The sequence below is a fragment of the Pezoporus flaviventris genome, unplaced genomic scaffold, assembly GCF_033815535.1.
Source record: "Pezoporus flaviventris isolate CSIRO_AGI_PZ_B2104156 unplaced genomic scaffold, CSIRO_AGI_Pfla_v1 ptg000011l, whole genome shotgun sequence".
Classification (NCBI taxonomy): Eukaryota; Metazoa; Chordata; class Aves; order Psittaciformes; family Psittacidae; genus Pezoporus; species Pezoporus flaviventris.
The window spans coordinates 22,533-44,668 of NW_026892559.1; the positions used below are offsets into that span (position 1 = coordinate 22,533).

General features: G+C 45.2%; 5 protein-coding genes across 5 annotated transcripts; 3 read left to right on the top strand and 2 right to left on the bottom strand.

Annotated features, from left to right (window-relative positions):
• Positions 1–4,597: 4,597 nt before the first annotated feature.
• LOC133267906 (histone H2A-like) lies at positions 4,598–5,072 on the bottom strand. Its single transcript, XM_061450602.1, has one exon. It carries the CDS (start codon positions 5,056–5,058, stop codon positions 4,669–4,671), a length of 390 nt encoding a protein of 129 aa, XP_061306586.1. The 5' UTR covers positions 5,059–5,072; the 3' UTR covers positions 4,598–4,668.
• A 340-nt stretch (positions 5,073–5,412) lies between these two features.
• Positions 5,413–5,797, top strand: LOC133267909 (histone H2B 5-like). Its single transcript, XM_061450605.1, has one exon. It carries the CDS (start codon positions 5,416–5,418, stop codon positions 5,794–5,796), a length of 381 nt encoding a protein of 126 aa, XP_061306589.1. The 5' UTR covers positions 5,413–5,415; the 3' UTR covers position 5,797.
• A 13,341-nt stretch (positions 5,798–19,138) lies between these two features.
• On the top strand, positions 19,139–19,926 carry LOC133267902 (histone H1.11L-like). Its single transcript, XM_061450597.1, has one exon. The coding sequence runs from the start codon at positions 19,139–19,141 to the stop codon at positions 19,817–19,819; it is 681 nt and encodes a 226-aa protein (XP_061306581.1). The 3' UTR covers positions 19,820–19,926.
• Positions 19,927–20,374: 448 nt separating this feature from the next.
• On the bottom strand, positions 20,375–21,145 carry LOC133267904 (histone H2A-IV). Its single transcript, XM_061450599.1, has one exon. It carries the CDS (start codon positions 20,855–20,857, stop codon positions 20,468–20,470), a length of 390 nt encoding a protein of 129 aa, XP_061306583.1. The 5' UTR covers positions 20,858–21,145; the 3' UTR covers positions 20,375–20,467.
• Positions 21,146–21,165: 20 nt separating this feature from the next.
• On the top strand, positions 21,166–21,654 carry LOC133267907 (histone H2B 1/2/3/4/6). The gene has a single exon (XM_061450603.1). It carries the CDS (start codon positions 21,196–21,198, stop codon positions 21,574–21,576), a length of 381 nt encoding a protein of 126 aa, XP_061306587.1. The 5' UTR covers positions 21,166–21,195; the 3' UTR covers positions 21,577–21,654.
• Positions 21,655–22,136: the final 482 nt, after the last annotated feature.

Below are 22,136 nucleotides of genomic sequence, written 5' to 3' on the forward strand. Positions count from 1 at the left end.
AACAGACTGGATTTAACAATTTTATACTCCTTCCTGCTTTTTTTTTTTTTTTTAAATTGGCTATATCAGTATCTTCCCACCTATTTATGAAATCATTTTTTTCTACTATGCAGAGATTATAAATTATTGCAATGTTGGTTTCCCAGAGACTTTCTTTTTCAGTTTTAGTATAAAAGAATATATTTAAAAAATAATTAGCATCGAGGAAGATGGTATTAGTTGCAGCAAGGGAAAAAGATTTAGTCCTATATACAACTGGATATAATGCTTTGGGCCAGGAATGAAAATGTGCCTGTTTCAGATTTTAAAGGAAAAAGAGTCTTTGGGCTCTGAAAACCTGGTCTCAGGATTGTGCTGCATCAGAGCACAGTTCAGGTCAAGATGTGACATCTCACTGGAGAAAAGAGTTGGAAGTGAAGGGGAATGCAGCTGGGAACAACCTTTCTACCTTCCCAGCTCACACACCTACGAGGAAGAAACACTACAGTGAGCAGGTCTGCCTCCTTCCTCCAGGACTGGGATCACAGAATCAGAGGCCTATGTAAGTGGAAGGGTTTTTTTTAGGGTTTGGTTTGGGTTTCTTTGGTGACTGCAAAGAACTATTTAATAGCCTGTCCAGATGGAGAGGTTGTTCCAAAAATATTCCTTGTAAAAAAAAGTGGTACTAAGTATTAGTGACAAAGGTCCTTCAATTAATTTTTAACACAGAAGTCTAGACATACTTGTATTTTAAAACTAGAAAATAAGCATTTTGTGTGTGAAAGGAGTATCAGGACACCCTGGAATTTTAATCACCAGTAAAATTCACAATTTTTTTGTACTTTAGTCCTACTTGCATTGCATCTAGATTTTGTGCTTGAAAAGGACATAAGAAAATGGAAAAAAAAAAGATTTTTTTTTTTTTAAAGAAAAGAAAAAGAAGAGGGCACACTTGGAGAGTTACTGCTGAAATTTGGACATCAGAGTGGAGTGGAGAAATTTACACTACCTTTCTGCAGCACCGAAGCTGTGGTGAAACTTCTTATGTCACCTGTATGCACTCTTTTGTAGCAAGTAGCAGCAACTGAAACGTGAAACGGTCTGAACACTCCACATGGTAGGTTTGGGGGTATTTTGCCTTGTACACTCGGGGCCCAGCAAGGTTAGCATCTTTAATCATCTCGCTCAGGAAAGAGGAAGAGTATTTCCATAGGAATCACAAAGCCCCGATGTATCTACACATCGAAATACGGCTTTTAAAACAGCTATCTCCTCGTGTGCTCCAAGAACCAACAAAACAGGACCGACGACGCCGCAGGCAGCCCTGGGTGCTGGGCTCAGCTCAGCTGGCTCAGGAAGCACAAACAATTTCTATGAATCGGTTCTGCTCCCTACATACAGGGGCTTTTAAACTCTGCCTTTAGAAATTGCTAGTACAGATCCGTTTGCAGAAGTGAAATGGTTACATGGGTGTGAGGCATATTTAGCTCCTGGAGTTTTAGCCTTGACAAATACTTAAATGCCATGCAACCCTTCCCCTGAGATATGTATGTGCTGTAGTTCAGGCTTATAATAGCAGTTTCTAATGGTGCATTTATCGACGGGACAAAAATCCTACAATAAGCCTTTCTGAAATGCTGATACAGTCGATCAGAGCGATTAACACTTTTCACAATACCATGAAGGCAGATAAAAGGGGGGTGGGGTGGGGTGTAAACTACATATTTTAATTTATCTTTTTTTTTTTTACAGCATTTCCCAGCTGATAACATTTGCATGAGAGAACGTATTTCTCAGCAGGAAATAGCACAGGGTATAAAATGACATAAAAGGGACATCGGGAAGCTGCGGAAGGCCTGTGACTGAATTACAGAATTTCTCTGAGCTGAATAATATGGACTCCACTTATCCTAGAGGTTTATTTCTTAACAACAAAAGAGTTAAAACCACCTCAATCAGTGGAAAAATATAAAGGATTTTTAAATCATGAAAAATACTCTGCCCTTCTCGGAGACATCCGACCCTTTTCTTTGCCTCTTCCCGTGGTTCCCAGGCGTCTATGGCAGTGAACGAGGGTCAGAGGATGCCGCAGAGCAGAGTAGCCTTTGGAGGCGGATCAGTCCTTAAATCCCTGTCTCTGGCACCGACACGGGACTCAGGAAAATCTCAGCTTGCCCAGGCCCTACCTATAAACCTGGAGGGTTTCGTCATCTCTGAAGAAACGAGGTTTCCTAGTGGCGACTCTCCGCTCCGTCATCCACCACCCGCTGCATTGACTCAACGAGGAGCCTGAGCTCTCCTTCTGTTAGCATACCCAAATTAAATGCTTGGGTTTAAATCACACAGTAAATCCCATACTGCTTAAAAGATATTAAAAACCCTTCGAGTGTTTTGATTCTTTCTTCTGCTTCCCTCGCTCGAGGAATAAAACGCACAATGAAGAAAGAAAATTCCTACATAATTCATTTCAAAGTGTAGACAACTGTTCAATCCGGACGAAACAGAGCACGTCCCGCTTTCCCCAAGGGCGACTGAGGAGGAAGAATGTGGAGCCTGACCCTCCGGGGTTGGGGTAGGTGTTGGGGACGGGTACCAGCTGTATTTTGCTGGAGCGCCCGAAGCGCCGACTCCTCAGTGTCGTTAAGTGGTCCCATTCATTGGCCGGAAGAAGCAGATTTCTCTTTGTCTCTTGACGGCAGGCATTTCCACTTTCCTCTCCCATTCTACTGTAGTAAAACCTAGGTAATGTTAAAGAACTAACCACGAATACGTCTGTGCAGTTTACAGAAGGCTGCAGATCTTCACATTCTCACACTGTATATGCACACGTATTTTCAAAACTATCTACCCGCTTACCCTAAATTTTCGTAAAGCACATTTAAGTATTATCTTCATGAAAGAGTCTACCTGTGCAACAGTTGCTTGGTCTTGTGGCACTTCAGTTTAGACCTCACATAGCCAGATCCCAGATAAAGAAACTAGATGGATTATATAGTGCCTAAATGCACTCTATAATAAGGAAATTAAAGTAATAACTACAAAAATAATAATGAATACTCTGCATCTGGTATTACTGCATTTGTACTGCTGATACCAGAGCATTCATTTGTAACAAAGCAATCTGAAATACTATCCGCTTGAAAGTTCCTACAGTCTGGAAGCTAGAATTTAAATTCTTTCAGACAACTTTGAGGTGACATGCGTAGCCAGGGATTTCACGGGTTTTGTTACAATCCCCAGGATTCTGGTATGCAGAGGACAGTTTCGTTAGGGGAGAAAAAAGAGTGAGCTTATTATTGACTCATATTTAGAGAAGCTAAACTCGATGAATACCAAGTGCACATATATGTTAGCCCACATCTCTCTCTTCCTTATTCTGAAGGACAAGGATAGGGAAATCTGTGGGCACGTTGGAAGCCACTTCTCTTGCTCCGGTCACATAGGGCTCATCGTTAAGGCCATATCCACCCCTATGGAGTGCACAAAATAGGCCCAGGAAAGTCAAGAAGCCAGCAGCTTGCATAAGATTTTAACACCAAAAAGCAGCCAGGAACTCCACTAAAACCAGAAGAAAAATAATAATAAAATAAATAAATAAAAATAAAAAAAAAGAGAGAAAAGGCAAAAAAAAAAAGACAAAAACACACGCGACAAAAAAAAAAAAACAAAAACAAAACAGCCACAAAAAAAGCCCAACGGAAACAAGCAATGCAGCCCCACAGCAGAGAAACAACTTCGAGGCAGCAGTGCAGGAACAGCAGCAGCTCTTTAAAGAGCCATGCACCTTCTTCTAAAATGAGAAGGGAACTTGAAACTCCCCAGCCCTCATATAGAAGATACTGGATTCAGGCACTAGTGCCAGAAATGGAAGAAAATTAAAAACAATAGTCCACTTTGCAGTGAAATGCAGCAGCTATCATCATGGTAGCATATCACATTATGCAGCTTGATAAAAACATTGGTAACCCTGCCCTGCCTGAAATCCTTCACTAGTATGCTACAATTAACTGTTAGAGAAAACCAGTACCAAATCTCTTACACGATAGCGTTAATACACAATGGAAAACGGAAAATAACAAGTAAACTAAGGCAGGGAACATATATCTTTTTGTTAAAGAATTGGTTCTGGGCCAGTCAGGACCAACCAACTTCCTCAGGGTTGGGGGGTTTGCCTGTACTTTGCACCATCAGAATTTGAAAATCACAAGTTGCCCAGAGTTGAATAGTAATCAACTACTGTTTGATAGCCTGCAACAGGACAAGAAAACAAAGTAGATTGATGCAAAACATCTGATTTATATTGTTCACAATTAAATATTACAGAGAACATATGAAAAAAAAAGCTAGAGCTCGCTTACTCCTTAGAAGAAGCAATGTTCACTTCACTACCATACACAAATGTAGCTACAGTACTGATGTTAAGATTTCTCAAAACAAACAAAAAAGTACCCCTCCCCCCAAACAGGAAGCAAATTTACAAGAATATTAATAAAAATAATATCCTCCACCACAGAAATTCAGGTAGTAGAGAGCCGCATAGATTAGGCCTGAAGAAAAAAAAGCTTACATGCCTGGGACTACATTCATTAGAAAAAAAAAAAAAAAGAAACTGCAGTGATTCAACCTTTCACGACCATTGTGGGTGGCTCTAAAAAGAGCCTTTTTATCCATTTTGCTTCTTAGATAAGCTCACTTAGTTTTAACTTTGTGGCTGTCAGTCTTCTTGGGCAGCAGCACAGCCTGGATATTGGGCAGCACACCACCCTGCGCAATCGTCACCTTGCCCAGCAGCTTGTTGAGCTCCTCGTCGTTGCGGATGGCGAGCTGCAGGTGCCGCGGGATGATGCGAGTCTTCTTGTTGTCGCGGGCCGCGTTGCCCGCCAGCTCCAGGATCTCAGCCGTCAGGTACTCCAGCACGGCTGCCAAGTACACCGGGGCGCCGGCTCCCACCCGCTCCGCGTAGTTGCCCTTGCGCAACAAGCGGTGGACGCGGCCCACGGGGAACTGCAGCCCGGCCCGCGACGAGCGTGACTTGGCCTTGGCACGCGCCTTCCCGCCCTGCTTCCCGCGCCCGGACATCTCTAAAGCAGCTCAGCAAAGACACTTCCAATACTTCCGACGAAATACGAACTCATTCCTAGTTGTCTCCGCCAGCCCATTTATATATGGTGTGGTCGGAGCAGCAGCATCTTCTCTGATAGGCTGTGAAGAAGGATTATTTTTTGACAGCCAATGGCAATGAGGATCGAGAAGTGTCCAATAGCAGATTTCAGGTCGGTGTGACGACCTAATAGGCGCTTGCAGCCAATGGTGATGCGGCGCTATTGAGCCGCTGCTGTGCCGGCACCGCCATAAAAGAGGCAACAGCGAGTTGTGGGTTTATTTTCTCGTGTTTTGTCTTTAGTGTGGTGTTTTAGACGTGATTGTTTTTCAAGAATGCCTGAGGCGGCTAAGTCTGCTCCTGCGCCTAAGAAAGGTTCCAAGAAGGTGGTGACCAAGACCCAGAAGAAAGGTGACAGGAAACATCGCAAAAGCCGCAAAGAGAGTTATTCTATCTACGTGTACAAGGTGCTGAAGCAGGTGCACCCTGACACGGGCATCTCTTCCAAGGCCATGGGCATCATGAACTCCTTTGTCAACGACATTTTTGAGCGCATTGCCGGCGAGGCCTCGCGCCTGGCACACTACAACAAACGCTCCACCATTACTTCCCGGGAGATCCAGACGGCCGTGCGGCTCCTGCTGCCAGGTGAGCTGGCCAAACACGCAGTCTCCGAAGGTACCAAGGCCGTTACTAAGTACACTAGTTCCAAATAAAGTGTCTGCTCTCCACGGGGAGTAGGCAACCCAAAGGCTCTTTTAGGAGCCACTCACTTTTTCAGTAAAAGCTGGTTCTTTGACTTACTGCATTCTGTGGGTTTTTCAGGAAGGGAATAATAGTAATGTTAAAATACTGTCTGTTTCAGTAAACCTAGATATAGGTAACCAATTCCCGTTAAACGATGCATTGTGTATTTGCTACAGGGGCAGATACTTCACGATTCCCAAAACAGCCCTAGAACCCACTTCACTTTGGGGTGGGGGAAGGGATTTGAATAGTGATCTGTGGAGATGTTCCCATTAATGTCCTATATAAGCGTGTTCTCGGTAGCCGGTGTTTTCTCTTCCCCCGTGAAACACTCTTAACAGGAAATTTGTGAGCTGGGAACATAGAAATCACGTATGTCTCAGGGTGACCTTGTGATTTTGTTTCAGCAAAAAGCTTCAGGCTGGACCAGTTTTCCCGTAGCGTTCTCGTGGGGGACAGAAAGCAAACCGAGGCGTTTTCAAGGCGTTCTCTTCCTAGATCCGCCCAGCCCTGCTTGCTGTACTGATCTCTGCTCCGGCTCTTCCTCCATTACCCCGGTTTTCCGGGCTCAGTAAATCCCCCAGCAGGGCAGGGGGCGGGCGCCACGACCCAGAACCTCTCAACTGCCGGGCTGGGTTGGACCTGAGTGAGAACTTTATGTAGCTCCGCAGCAAGCGCCCCCGACCGGGCCCTGAGCAGCTGCCGGAGGACGGGGATTGGTCTCGGTGGCGCTGCCGGCTCGGCGCCTGTCGTCGCTTCTCCAATACATGCTTCTCTGACGGGAGCCGACCCGTATTCCAGGCGGCGGAGCAGCTGGGGAGCATTCGTTTTGCACCAAGCGACGACTGCTACCTGCACGATTACCGAGAGGGAAGAAACAGAGAACTGGATCAGGGAAGAAAAGTTTGTTGTGTGAAGGAGTCTTTCCCAGCAGTCGCCATGCTGAGAGGAGGCGGAGAGGGGGAAAAGGGGCGGTGAGGGGGATGGGATTCAGTAGAAGGCGAGTCTGAGGCACGAAGGGCGGGGCTATGAGTCGTTGGGCTCTGTGTGGTTCGTTTCGGGGAAGCGCAGAGCAACTTTTGTGTTGGGGTGGTAAGAGTAGAGTCTTGGGTGGTCAGGCTCAGGGCACCGACCGGCAGCCTGCTTACTACAACACTGGATTCCCGGCCTCCCTCCACGATTTCCTTGAGCTCCAGGATTTATATTGCTGCAACTGCAGTCCTGAGCCTTGTGCACACGTAGGGCAGTGAAGGAAGCTCCGGCCGGGGCAGGATGGGAGACTCCGGCAGAGCCCGCAGCCAACGGATTGCCCGGAGACCTCAAAGCACCTTCGCTCCGTGTGGCACTGGAGAGTCTGCATAGGCAGCCCGGCACTGTGCCTTTAAACGGATCAGTCTCTCCCCTCAGGCTACACAAGGGGGAGATTATCTGGGAGGAGCGCACACACACCGTCCCTTCCGTCGTACTCATGCACACAGATTTGGCAGGGAACCCACCTGTGGAAGTCTGACCCTGTCTGGATGCCAGGTACCCACCAAAGCCACTCTCATGCCCCTGCTCAGCTGGATGGGAGAGAGAAAATACCACAAAAGGCTCCTGGGTTGAGATAAAGATAGGAAGAGATCACTCACGAGTTAATGTCACATGCAAAACAGACTTTGCTTGGAGACATTAGTTTATTACTAAACAAATCAGAGTAGGATAATGAGAAATAAAACCAAATCTTAAGAACACCCCTCCCTTCTTCCTGGGCTTAACTTCACTCCTGACTTCCCTACCTCCTCCCCTCCAAGAGCACAAGGGAATGGGAATTCCTCTCCTCAGGGGGAGGACTCCTCACACTCTTCCCCTGCTCCCGTGGGAGACTGTCCTTCATGAATTATTCCAAAGTCAGTCCTTTTGACTTCAGTTCTTCATGAAGTGTTCCAGTCCTCCAGGAACAGGCTACTCCAGCGTGGGTCCCCCACAGGGTCACAAGTCCTGCCAGCAAACCTGTTCCAGTGTGGGTTCCTCTTTCCACAGAGCCACAGGCACTGCCAAGAGCATCCTCCAGTGTGGGCTTCCCACGGGGCCACAGTCTCCTTTGGACATCCCCCTCCTTTCGTGTGGGGTCCTCCACAGGCTGCAGGTGGGATCTGTTCCACTATAGACCTCCATGGGCTGCACATGATACCAGATTAAACTAGTATTCCATTGTGGATGGAGACACAGTCAAGGCTGAAAGGATTCTCGAGATAAGGAAGGCATGCAACAGAAGAACCAAATGTCTTCCTTCAAATAGATGTGGGCCTTCCTCTCTTCAATAAGGAGGAAGAGAAATAAGTAAATGGCTGCAAGAGAAAACTACTAGAAGAGCCTCTTAGGTCATAAATTTCCCAAACAAGAGCATGTAGTTAATTGGCGAGACTAAACAAGCACTCCCATGTCCTTATATAACAGATGTCCATAAAAGGGTAAAATGAGGTATTTCTCCCCAAGTGACCACCATAACCAGCAAAGACCATTCTTTGAATTCACAGTGCCTGGCCGTATCTACCCAAATTACTATATGCAATGAGAACTGGGTGGGAACTTCACAAATTATGATGAATATGTATATAATAAATGTATGTAAGCTGTAAACTGTCTCTTCTTGGTGTGCATGATAGGTGGAGTGATTCCCCCATGCACCCAATACCACAATAAAGTCACATCAGTTTTCTAACCTGTTATTCTGGTTGGAGAGTTTATTTTACTGGATTTCAGTGGCACACGGGGACAGCCTGTCTCTCCATGGTCTGCACCACGGTCTATAGGGGAATCTTTGCTCTGGTGCCTTGGGCACCTCCTCCCCCTCTGCCTTGGTGTCTACAGAGCTGTTTCTCTCACATACTCTCACTCCTCTCCTGATGAAATTGCTTCTGTCCAGTAACTTTTTCCCCTTCTTAAATACTTTATCCCAGAGGTGCTACCACCATTGTTGGCAGACTTGGGGTTGGGCATGGCCAGCAGTGCATTCACCTTGGAGCTGGCTGACACGGGCTCTGTGTATTCTCACCTGCTGCTGCTCTTCTCACAGAAGCCACCCCCACAGCCCCCTGCTACCAAAACCTTGCCACACAAATCCAATACACCACTCTTCTCTTAGTTCCCCATTAGTTAGCACAAATTGATTTTCTGTGTTATTCTCATCTGTCCAAGAAGAGCTTCATATGGTCCCTTCAGAGTGGAATAGTTAACAACAATGGTGAGAATATCTTGGCATGAGGTGGGGATACAAGTTCCTTTTCTCAGTGGTGGGATGCAGTGCCTTCTCTCTTCAATCCTATGGCAACCATCACCAATACAAACAAATATTTTTCCAAACAACACAGCACTTGCATACTGTCTACGCTTTTCGAAAGCTGTATTATTTCAGGATTTTCTTTTTATTGAGTTGAAGAGGATCTAAATTAAACCACTCTTCTCATTGGATTTTTTTTTCAGACGTGTGGCAACTCTCTGCCATTTATAGTCTGCCAGTGTCTTCTCCCTAATAGACACTGGTGTGTATTGCATATTGTCTGGGAGAGAAAGACAAGTGCCATGGAAAGAGATGATGAGAAACAGCTGGGATCAGCATTAGAAGATGTGGGGGAAAAAAAAAAAAAATCTCAGGTACTATGAGTGAATTTTCCTGGGGAAGTTGCTAAGCAACTTTCCCTTGGCAGTCACAAGTGTAAGGAAATAAAAATATACAAGCCACAAAGGTTAGTTTGATGTCTTTCTAGATGTGAACTAAATTGTATAGGAAACTGAAAATGGTAACCTGAACTCATTGCTGCGGGGGAGGGGTAGGGGTGGGGATGATCTACCAACCCCCTGACAAAAGAAATGGGAAAGTATCTAAGACAAATAAAGGGATTTGTAAGTGTGAAAAGAGGGATTTTAGCACCCTTTTGCTCTTGAAAAGCCCCTTCTTTCCCACAGGAACAGCCCACAGAGATATCCATCCAGCCTATCCTTCTCTTAACTTTTTGTTGTGATTTCAGTTCCTATGGAAGAGCTGATTCCCTGAAGGAAGACTGACATTTGGAAGGGAAGTTCTGGGTACCAGTTTTGTGCAACAGAAAATCCAACCCTGGGCCTGTAACATAGAGCAAAAATGCTTTATTCATCACATGAACTGTGCACAGGCAGATTTTATTGCAGTCTGCTTGTAATTCTGTATTCAAACTCCTTTTCCATAAGGACAACATGCTCCTTGTTGCTAGAGCCCTTTTTCTCCCTTTTCCTTTGCCAGACTCGAAGGTGGCTTGCTCGAGAATTTCTCAAGATCTTACCTTCCACCCACTGGTTTTAACCTCTTTGCTTAGGGGTTGAATTTAGGCTCAGGTGTTACTTTACATGCTGTACCTGCACGACCTCATCCCAGCCTCATCCCTGTGGACTTGTCCAATGATCCAGGGCTGTGGCTGTCAGTTGCTACAGCTCAAAATCGTGATTCAATGCCACAAATCAGGAATGAAGACATTTGACGAGGCAGGGAAGAGGTGGCCCAGTCACTGCTACATCCCTGCCCCACTCACCGTGTGTGGGGCTGAGGGGCAGTGTCCCTGTTGGTGGCAGCATGGCCCTGCCTCCCCAGCTGTCCCTCTTGCCTCCCAGTTCACCTGCCCTTGCAAGGCAGGCCCCTCCTCCTGCTCCCCCACAAACTTTGTTGAACTTGTTTGTCCACCTAGGAATGTATTTCCTGGAGTTAAGTTAGACGTCATATAGATTCTCTCCCTTTACAAACACTTACTCATCTGTCCCCATCTAGTGTAGGTAAGAGGATTGATGTAAAAACTCACCCAGTTCCAAGCAGTTCATGAGATATCAGACTTCACAGACCACTTTTTCTACCTTAACATGCCATCACCTCATATACCTGATGGTGGAATAATATCAGGGCAGGCTCCCCATGATTTCCACAAAAATGACCTATTGCTGACTTAGAGTGACACAGCTGGATATTGTATCTACTTCCATGAATACTGGCTGCAAAGTATCATAGGTGTTGATAAGAGCGGCCTTTGGTCTGTTCTGTCCTTCCTTCCTCTTTCCGTCTCCTGTCCTTTTGCCTGCTTACCTCAGCCATCTGAAAGTGCCTCCTGTTTGTTATTCCACTTGCCCCCAGGAAGTTGCTACATAGCAGCACTCTTCCATCCCCACTCTTCCATTTCTTTCTTGCAGCATGGAAGCAATGCCTGTCATTACTGAAGATGTAGCATCCACCTCTTCCCTGCCTCGTCAAATGTCCTCATTCCTGATTTGTGGCATTGAATCATGAGTTTGAGTTGTAGCAACTCAGCCAAAGAATGTGCGGAACATTGCTATGGTCGACCTACAGAGACAGAAGAAACTTGCTGTGGGTATTCTTAAGCACTAGAGAAGACAAATTATTTCTTCATCCAACTGAACAGATGACAGTTACCATCCTCACTACCTTGCTTCAGTTGTCTGTGTGCAGTCAGGCAATAATAAAGAGATGGACAAAGGAGAGAGCTAGTGGCAGAGGTGACATAGTGATGCAAATGCATGACATCCTGAGGAGAGAAAGACATCCCAAGGAAGCTGTGAATCAAAGCTGTGGGGCATTGACCACCTGCCTGAAATGTTTGTATGCCTGAGTGATAGTTGACAGTACCCTGCAGGAAAGTATATGCTGGTGGTGTCCTCACACTTTTCTCTGCAGTAGTCCTACTGACAGGCAGGGCAGCTGGGGTACTCTTGAGCCAGTTTAAGAGCAGGAATAATTAAAAATTAGGGGCGTCATAGGTATGTAAACTCCTTTTGTTGATCTCATTCTGTGAAAGAGGATCATGGTTTAAACCCAGCTGGCAACTAAGTCCCACACAGCTGCTCGCTCACTTTCCCCGTCCACCCCTGGGTGGGATGGGGAGAAGAACTAGAAAAAGGAAAAAAAAAAAAAGAGACATGAAAGCTCAGAAAACATAAGTGCTGCACAATACAATTGCTCACCACCCGCTGACCAATTCCCAGCCCAACCCAAGCAGCAATATAGCATTCCAGGTAACTCCCCCGAGTTTATATACTGGGCATGATGTGCTGTGGTATGGAATACCCCTTTGTCTAGTTTGGGTCAGGTGTCCTGTCTCTGCTTCCTCTCGGCTTCCCATACCCCTCTTCACTGGCAGAGCATGAGATTGAGAAAGTCCTTGATCAGAGTAAACATCACTTAGCAACAACTAAAACATTGGTGTGTTATCAGCACTGTTCTCGCTCTAAAGCCAAAACAGATCACTGCACCAGCTACTAGGAAGAAAAATAACTGTCCCGGCTGAAACCAGGACAGTGAGATTCACTTATTCTCTGAATACTGGGTTGCATGCAGACCAGCCTTGCCAGGGAAGCTTCTGGAGTAATCTGCAAGGCCTGGAACAGCTGTTTTCTGAGGAAAATGAAGGACAAAAGAGGGATTAGGGACTGCATGTAGCAAACAAGCAAAGTGGCTCTTGGAAGCAAAAAGCCCACTATGACTTCCTGTGTATCTCCTAGGAGACAATCACAGCTCCTTTTGAAATGCACGGGTATTCTCAACCTCAAAATGTTTGTGAAGGAGCCATGGATATCATCTTTCCAGTGTCTCAGTTTTCTTCCCAGTCCTACCTGTAACTGTCTGCTGCTCATTTATCAAATCCCACAAGGAGGAAAGGTAGCTTTGTTGTCTTCCATATCTGAAGTACTGCAGCTGATTGCACTCTTCCTATCCATCACCTATCACAGGTCTTCTGAGCCAAGGCACCAGGCAGCTCAGAAGTGGCTCAGCCACACAACCTCTGCCTGAGCTGTCTGGGGCTTGTAGGAGACCGTACAGGACAGCTCAGTTCTGCAACAAGGTGTGCTGTTACAGGTTTGTCACTTCTTAATTCACCCTGACAAAAACCAGACCCGCACTGCTTCAGCGGCCAGGCAGAGTCATTTTGTTCTCATTGTCCTGAAACACAAATGAAAACTTGGTCACGTGGTGCAGCACCTTTGCTGAGGCGGTTTGTCGAGTGGGCAACCTAGGGAAAAGACTGCTGCCTCCTTTGCCAGAGTAATCCACAGTGGGAAGGAGCTGCTGCTCTCCAATGTGCAGGGCAAGCAACAGCAGTCCGAACATGCTGTACTGAGAGATCCCAGATGACATGCATGGAGTGTGCAGCAGCAAAGGACACGTCACATTCAGGTGGCATTGAAATATATTATTTCATATGTTCATGTTCCCCTCCAAAAATCTCAGACATTTGCCTGAACAATTAGTAATAGCCTAGTGATACCTAGAGTTTCCGTTCTACGCATCCTTCTGCTCTCAAGCTCGTGTACACATTTTCCAGGCATGTCAGATTTTAGGTACCCTGTGGCCCTTCCAACTTATTAAAGGAATGGGTTAAACAGAAAGGATGTCATGACTGGCTACTTTCTTTCTACCTGAATTTACATTCCCTATTAGCAACATTGCCCTTTTTATTAAACCATTGATATACACATATAAATTTATCCAGTACAGTAACATTTTGTACATATTATGCTTATATCATATTAAAACATTAAATACTAATAAAGAACCTTATATTTGACTGGTTGATTGCTTGCTTGATCTGAATTGATTCTTAGACCTATCACTTAACTAAGGTTGGAAGATATCAAAAACTATGTGGTCTGAGATGATTTCTCTCTTGCTTTTAACCAAAGTAAAATTTAAAAAATAATAAAAAAAAAGTAAGAAAGACAATCTGAATATTGCAAGGAAATACTTTTTAAGAAATATCTACTTTTAAGAAAGAAGAAAGCTGTATCTATGGATCCTCTTGTAATAACTACATTTTCTGCCTAATGCCATCCATATCTCTGGTAATGGATTTCTTATTTTAAGAGGCACTGATCTGTTTGAGGATTTTAAATCTATACGAAGACAAAAACCTTTTATGACAGTGGAGAATCCTTTTCTGGAGAATGAACAGTATGCAGTCATAACCTTTTCCCTGTTGAGACATGAAGTCTTCTTACTGATGTAACAATGTGTAGTGGCTTAGAACATCATGATAAATCAGGTTTTAAATAAAATCCATCATCCATGGACAAAATAAATTGTGTTTTAAATCAAATCCTTTATCTATGGTCAAAAGATATTTCCCAAATCACCCAAAGTCTGCAATTACATCAAGGGCAGATTTTAATTGCTTTGACTTCATGTGACTTCATGTATGTTTATTAGGTACCTGGAGCACCTATAAGTCAGAATGAATTTCACCAGATTGCCAATATAAATTATGAATGCTCAGCAGCACAGGGGCTACTTGCTTTAGAAAATATTGATGCTGCACAGCCTTAGGCAGCCTAAGGTAAAAAACATGTTAACGGGACTTACAGCTATAGGCTTACTGCATGATCTTGATCACCCTGTTTGAAATATGCATACATATGCTGCCGTGCTGCCTCTTCAGCTACATTTGTGAGATGGATGCTTCCACATATCCTCTTGAGTAAATAAACTTTTAGTAAGTCCAGCACTGTCATAGTTTACTTGGTGGGATGAATGACAGGCTGGAGTTCTGCAATTGATGGCTATAAACTGTTGAGAAGGGACAAGCATGGAAGGATGGGGAAGAGGGAGGATGTCCTCTACATAAAAAAGAAATTGACTGTTTGTGCAAAGTTCTCTTTGAAAAACAATGATGAAGAGTTGAAAGCTATAAACTCTCAAAATTAGAGGAAACCTCATGGTTGGTATTTACTACAGGTCGCCCAATCAAGGAGAGGATATTGATGAATCTTTCTCACCTCAACTACAGAAAGCATCATGCTCAGAGGCTTTGTTCCTGCTGGGGGATTTCAATCAGCCTGATATCTGCTGGAAAAGCAGCACAGTGAGCTGTACGCCGCCCAGGAGACTCCTAGAGCATGTTGAGGTTAATTTTTTAGTCCAGGTGAAAGACAATCCAGCCAGAGGGAAAGCACTACTGGTCCTGTTGCTCACCAACAGAAATGAGCTAATTGGAGAGTTCAAGATTAGTGTCAGTCTGAGCTGCAGCCTGGGCCCAGGACCATCATTAACTTGAGGAATATGAGCCAGGCAAATTGTAAAGTCAAGACCTTGAATTTTACTAGAGTGAACTTTGAGTTGTTTAAGGAACTAGAAGATGGGACCCCCTGGGAAACTACCCTCCAGGATAAAGAATCTGAACAGAGCTGGCAGCTATTTAATATATTTTTCTTAGTGAATAAGTGCTCTTGACTCTCACATATAAAAAAGCAGGCTGGGAATGCAGGAGACCAATAAGGCTGAAGTGCAAGAAGGAAATGGACAGGGAGTGGAAGCAAGGACATGTATCATGGGAAGAATACAGGGATTCTGTCCATATGTATGGAGAAAGCTAAGGCACATCTGGTGATGAATTTGGCAAGGGATGTGAAGAACAGTAAGAAGAGCTTCTGCAGGTTCGTTGATCAGAAAAGGGAGACTAAAGAAAATGTACCACCCTAATAAATAAGACTGGAGATCTAATGACAACTGACATGGGGAAGGCTGCGGTACTCAACATTTTTTCTGCCTCAGTTTTCACTGGTAATTTCTTTTTCCCACAGCTCTCAAGCCCCTAAAACTCAAGGCAGGGACTGAGAGAGCAAAGTTCCTCCTATCATAGGAAAGGTCAAGTTCAAGACCATCTGAGGAACCTGAACATACTCCAGTCCATGGGGTGTGATGAGGTTCATCCCAGGGTCTTGAGGGAACTGCCATAGTTGCAAAGCCACTCTCCATAATATTTAAAGTCATGGTAGCCAGATGAAATCTCTAGTGACTAGACAAAAGGGAATATGACACCAATTTTTAAAAATCGTATGATACTGCTTTATAATTAAAAAAAAAGGTAAAAAGGAGGACATTGGGAACTACTGACCAGTCAGTCTCACCTCAGTGCTTGGTATGATCCTCCTGGAAGCTATGCCAAAACATACGGAAGGCAGGGAGGTGAGAAATGAGAGGTATGGATTTGATGGCTGGACTGTTGTATAAGGAACTGGCAGGACAGTTACATCCGAAGAGTTATAGACAATTGCTCAATGTCCAAAGGGAAATGGATAATGAGTGGTGTCCCCTATGGGTCTGTGCAGGGACCAATACTATTTAATACCTTCATCAATGACATAGATAGTGGGATTGAGTGTATTCATAGCAAGTCTATGGATGACACCAAGCTGAGTGGTATGTCTGATTTGACAGAGGGAAGGGATACCAGCCAGAAGGACCTTGACAAGCTTGTGGAGTGTGCCCAAATGAACCTCATAAAGTTCAACAAGGCCAAATGTAAAGTCCTTCACCTTGGTCAGTGCCATCCCCAATATCAGGAGATAATGGAGGATGAACTGGTTGAGAGCAGCTCTTCAGAGAAAGATCTGAGGATACTGGTGGATGAAAAATTGGACATAAGCCAATGTGTGCTCACAGCCCAAAAAAAAGCAAATCCTGTCTTGGGCTGCATCAAAAGAAGCTTAGCCAGCAGGTCAAGGGAGGTGACTCTCTCCTACTCTGCTCTCATGAGACCCCACCTGCATCGAGCTCTGGGATTCCTGGTACAAGAAAGATATGAACCTGTTGGAGAAGGTCCAGAGGAGGGCCAGAAAAATGATGAAAGGGCTGTAGCACCTCTCCCATGAAGAAAAGCTGAGAAAATTGGGAGTTTTCAGCCTGGAGAAGAAAAGGGTGCAGTGAGACCTTATTGCAGTGTTTCTATATATGGAGGGTGTTCATAAGAAAGAAAAGACTTTACAACAGGACATGTACTGACAGGATAAGGAACAATGTTATAAATCAAAAGAGGGTAGATTTAGATTGGTTCTTAGGAAGAAATTTTTTGTTAAAAAGGTAGTGGGACACACTGGAATGGGCTGCCCAGAGAAGTTGTTGACGACATCAGTGGAAGTTTTCAAGGCCACCTTGTATGGGGCTTTGAGCAACCTGGTCTAAGTGAAAGACGTCCCTGTTTATGAGAAGGGGGTTAGTCTAGATAATCTTTGAAGGTCTCTTCCAACCCAAACCATTCTATGATTCTTAGAGCACCAAGTCACATGGGCTCAAAAGAGGGACCTTCATGAAAGCGTTTGTCCAATAGCAAAGTAGGAGAAAAATGAGTCCTTGCATTGACTGACATTCTGAAAAATTTCTGTCACATCCTGATATCTCAGTCCACTGTGAGTAGTACCTTCTACCCTTTGTATTTTAACAGATGTTCTGTTTGTTTGACTATTTTATTTTTCAGGGGAAAATAGGAGACAGAAGTCATTCTGTCTTTTACTTCATATCAAAAGAAAAATTCAAGATCTTTTTTCTTTAAGATAAAATTTGAAATAAGTAATGATTTTTTTTTTAAATAAGGTTGCTCATTAATTTAAAGGAATTAAAGAAATTAAAGGGCACTTACAAAATTATTTCCCCCTTCGTCTCCTCTACCTGATAATGTTTGCAAGATCTCTTTGCATTTCTTCCTTTGCTGAGCCTAAAACTAACAGTCTATAATTGAAAAAAAAAAAATGAAGGAGTAAAGATATGCCATCAAAATGTTGGAGAACCAACAAATGAACTTTTAGGAAAGCATATAGACTGCTCCAGGAGGGAGCTGCTATATCAGGTGTTTAGAGGAAGGACAGAGGCCTAACCTAAACCCAGCAAATGCATTTTCAAAGGATCAAAAACTTTAGAGGTAAAGCTCTTTAGAGGTGGACTGAGTATGATACAAGTGAATAGGACAAAGTGTGATACAAAAGGTGAAGGAAATATGTATGCTACAGAACTAATACTCAGGAATTTCTTCTCAGTGGTATGTGTCCTTCCCAATAGACTCACTTTTGTGACAATGTGGTTCAGAATCCACAATTCACAGTGGAGTTAGCTGGTGAAACCATTGTGAAATATAGCATCAGTATAGACAGCTCCAAATTCACATGATTTTTTGGTTTTGTACTCTAGCATATGATGTTATTCTGCTGCTTGTCTTCTCTAGACAAAAGCCCCTATGAAGCACTATCGCATCTCTCAGCAGTTTTTCACACTTCAGGTACACCCTAGTCATGGTAAACCAGCACCACTGACAGGGTCTTAAAACTCTTTTCCGCATTGTACTATATATGTCTGAACATGACACTCCACTTTCAACTCATCTCAAGGAAAAAAAAAAAAAAATCATTTTATGTGTATTCAGTTTGTCATACGTTACAAAACTCATGGGTTGGAAAAAAAACATGCCTTTTTTTTTTTTCTCAGCATTTCTGAGGACATAATTGTGAATTTACATTATTTTGTTATTAAAGAAATGACTTGAGCCTTACCTCTGTTTTTCAGAAAGAAAACATGCACACCATATATTGATTATTGTTTTTTTTATCCACAACAGCAGATTCTGTCTGACAAAATGCCTGCAGTATAGTGTAAAAGTAAGCATAAAAATAAACTCTATCTTAAAATAACAACATCGAATTTCATGTGTTTACATATTGTCTTTAATCAAAAGAAGCCTTTTGGATAAAAAATCGGAAATTGCTTCATCAAAATATTTATACAAGGACACAGAAGACTGAGGGAAACAGTGAAACACCTTTTGTATGTTCCTATGAGATGTTCAAGGTACTGACTGATTCAAGAGAACAGTTTTTCACATTAAAGTTTCTGGTGAAAACTATCTTTCTTTTACTTCTTATTAGCTCTGATTAGAGCTAAATAGGACACCGTGTCCAAAGGTTTCATTATTTTTTAGAGATGAAGCCGTCTTACGGGAAATAACTCCTAACCCAGAAACACCGCTGAGTGGCTACTTTGTGTTACTTGCTTGTTTTCAAAGCTAATTTACGGTAAGAAAATGTCTCTCAATTACCTCCATTTTGCATTATCTTGATGAAAAACCCTCTCTGGAACATGAATCCGCTGCCACCGTGACAGTGCAGTCACAATCAGAGTTTTAATTTGGAAGTGAAAATCAAAATCTCACTGTCTGGCTTTGCGTGCAATCGCAAAACTCGGAGATTATTGGCTTCCCTGAAACTCATTTGAACTCCCAGCTAACAGAAACAACGAGAGGCAAAATACCCTCCCTCCGCAGCACGAATGCTAAGAAACGGGGCGCCGCAGTCACGGTTTTTTAACGAAAAACACACTTTTTTGAGGAGGAAGAAACACAAACCGAGAAGCAGATCGCAGGGCGGAGGGGCCGGCCTCTGGCGGCAACGCACCAATCAGGGCTCGCCGCGCTGCTATAAATGGGGGCGCCGCCGCTGGTCCTGCAGCTTTGGTGGTGTCGTTTGCTGAGCGTTGCCATGTCGGAGACTGCTCCAGCCCCAGCTGCGGAAGCAGCACCGGCAGCCCCTGCAACTGCTGCCAAAGCGACCGCCAAAAAGGTGAAGAAGGCGGCGGGTAGTTCCAAAGGCCGGAAGCCCGCGGGCCCTAGCGTCACTGAGCTGATCACCAAGGCCGTGTCCGCTTCCAAGGAACGCAAGGGGCTCTCCCTCGCCGCGCTCAAAAAGGCATTGGCCGCTGGCGGCTACGATGTGGAGAAGAACAACAGCCGCATCAAGCTGGGGCTCAAGAGCCTTGTCAGCAAAGGTACCTTGGTGCAGACCAAGGGCACCGGTGCCTCCGGCTCTTTTCGGCTTAGTAAGAAGCCGGGAGAGGTGAAAGAAAAAGCTCCGAAAAAGCGAGCAGCTGTGGCCAAACCCAAGAAGCCGGCAGCTAAGAAACCTGCCAGCGCCGCTAAGAAGCCCAAGAAAGCAGTGACGGCTAAGAAGAGCCCCAAGAAAGTGAGGAAGCCTGCGGCTGCTTCCGCCAAGAAGGCGGCCAAGAGCCCCAAGAAGGCGATTAAGGTTGCCAAGCCCAAGAAGGTGGCGGCAGCAGCTAAGAGTCCAGCCAAGGCGAAAGCGGTGAAGCCCAAAGCAGCTAAGCCTAAGGCGACTAAGCCTAAAGCAGCAAAGGCAAAGAGGGCGGCACCTAAGAAGAAGTAAGTTCCCGTGGAGGAAAGTTTCTGCCCCGCACTTAAAACCCAACGGCTCTTTTAAGAGCCACCCACCTTTTCTCAAAAAGGGCTGGAAATGCAAGGAGAGGGTGTTTTTTTCCCCCTATATTTCCTAAATAGCAAAACGCTTTCGTAGCTTTAAAGTCACACCCAATGCATCAAACGTCGTCAAATGTGCTGTGACAGGAACTTCCACGGACGGCATTTGCTGCTGCTCTAATGGTTACTTCAGTGCAACACAAGGGACATCGTTCCCTTTAAGGACGGAAATTTATCCCTTTGTTTTTAAAGGCTATCTTACACCCAGATTAACGCTTTCTTTGCTGACTCCGTGTGTGCGGCAGCGTGAGAGGGGAAGCATGGGGAGAGATGGTTTCTACCGGATTGTCCATCTCTGCAATAATGCAAAAACGGGGCCGGAAAAGATTTAATTTACACGCTTATATCAACTGCACGACTGAAAAAAAAAAAAAAAACAAAACACAACAAAAAGCCCACCAAAAGACCGTTAGCTAATTTCTAAAACTGAGCAAAGCATTAGCAATTTAGCCCTTTAGTGATACAGTGGGTGGCTCTTAAAAGAGCCTTTGGGTTTCTCTGGGGAAAAAATACTCTGCCGGGCGTTGTTCTTGGGTAATCACTTGGCTTTAGCCTTGTGGCTGTCAGTCTTCTTGGGCAGCAGCACGGCCTGGATGTTGGGCAGCACACCACCCTGCGCGATCGTCACCTTGCCCAGCAATTTGTTCAGCTCCTCATCGTTGCGGATGGCGAGCTGCAGGTGCCGCGGGATGATGCGAGTCTTCTTGTTGTCGCGGGCCGCGTTGCCCGCCAGCTCCAGGATCTCGGCCGTCAGGTACTCCAGCACGGCTGCCAAGTACACCGGGGCGCCGGCGCCCACCCGCTCCGCATAGTTGCCCTTGCGCAGCAAGCGGTGGACGCGGCCCACGGGGAACTGCAGTCCGGCCCGCGAAGAGCGCGACTTGGCCTTGGCACGCGCCTTCCCGCCCTGCTTCCCGCGCCCGGACATCTTCGCAACACCCCGAAATCGAAAACGAAGACCCGTTTAAGAAATGAAATCAGCTCCGCACCGCGCCCTTATATCCCTTCTCGGCGAGAGGAGGCAATTTCGATAGGCTGAGAAGGTAACACTGCAAAAACAGCCAATGGAAACGGGGATCGAACTCTAACCAATAGCCATGGAGTACTAAGAGCGAGAATTGCAAATACCTGCTCTCAGCCAATAGAAACGAAGCCTTGAGGAAACCCTAATTTGCATACGGTCCCTATAAAGGACGGGCGCTCATGCTTGCTTTGTGTGTTCGCTTTTCCGTTCCGTCGGAGAGCTAAGGTCTGATCTTGGGGAAAATGCCTGAGCCGGCGAAATCAGCTCCCGCGCCCAAGAAAGGTTCTAAGAAGGCGGTGACCAAGACCCAGAAGAAAGGGGATAAGAAGCGCAAGAAGAGCCGTAAGGAGAGTTACTCTATCTACGTGTACAAGGTGCTGAAGCAAGTGCACCCTGACACGGGCATCTCTTCCAAGGCTATGGGCATCATGAACTCCTTCGTCAACGACATTTTCGAGCGCATTGCTGGTGAGGCCTCGCGTTTGGCGCACTACAACAAGCGCTCCACCATCACCTCTCGGGAGATCCAGACAGCCGTGCGCCTCTTGCTGCCGGGTGAGCTGGCTAAGCATGCAGTCTCTGAGGGTACTAAGGCCGTTACCAAGTACACCAGTTCTAAGTAGAGCGTTTCAGTCCGCTTATTTTAACCCAAAGGCTCTTTTAAGAGCCACCTACTTTCTCAGTAAAGGAGCTGACTGGTTTTTATGCTGGCCCAGGCTGCTTTGCTGATAAGAGCTCAGTAATGGTGTGAAGACCAGCGTGGCTGTAGGGGACTGGGGTGTACTTAATTCGCGGAGTGGTCTATGTCTGCCTCGGTGGAAGACAGAACTTGTAGCTCCCTAAAGACGCACCCTGGAGCTCTCTTCACTTCTGCATATAACTTGGGGGTTGCAGGTTAAGGGGAGAATATTGTAATGTTTTCTAAAAGCCCGAAATAAAGGTGTTCTTTTGCTCTTTCCCCGTGAGGCATTGTATAGGGAAGCTTGTGAGCCGGGGGCTTCCAAAGCACAAACTTCTCCGGGTGAACGCGTAATTTTAGCATAAAGCTCCAATCCGGACCCCTTTGCGGTCTCGGGGTGACAAGAGGAAGCAGGCCAAGGTGTTTTCACGGCGTTCTCGATCCCTGCAGTCCCGCCTGCGATCCCGAGCACGGTTTCCCTGCTTCCCCCCGCGCTCTGCCCAA

What these genes read in the sequence shown, in the direction of transcription:
- LOC133267906 (XM_061450602.1), bottom strand. Translation starts at nt 5,058, where the DNA reads ATGTCCGGGCGCGGGAAGCAGGGCGGGAAGGCGCGTGCCAAGGCCAAG.
- LOC133267909 (XM_061450605.1), top strand. Translation starts at nt 5,416, where the DNA reads ATGCCTGAGGCGGCTAAGTCTGCTCCTGCGCCTAAGAAAGGTTCCAAG.
- LOC133267902 (XM_061450597.1), top strand. Translation starts at nt 19,139, where the DNA reads ATGTCGGAGACTGCTCCAGCCCCAGCTGCGGAAGCAGCACCGGCAGCC.
- LOC133267904 (XM_061450599.1), bottom strand. Translation starts at nt 20,857, where the DNA reads ATGTCCGGGCGCGGGAAGCAGGGCGGGAAGGCGCGTGCCAAGGCCAAG.
- LOC133267907 (XM_061450603.1), top strand. Translation starts at nt 21,196, where the DNA reads ATGCCTGAGCCGGCGAAATCAGCTCCCGCGCCCAAGAAAGGTTCTAAG.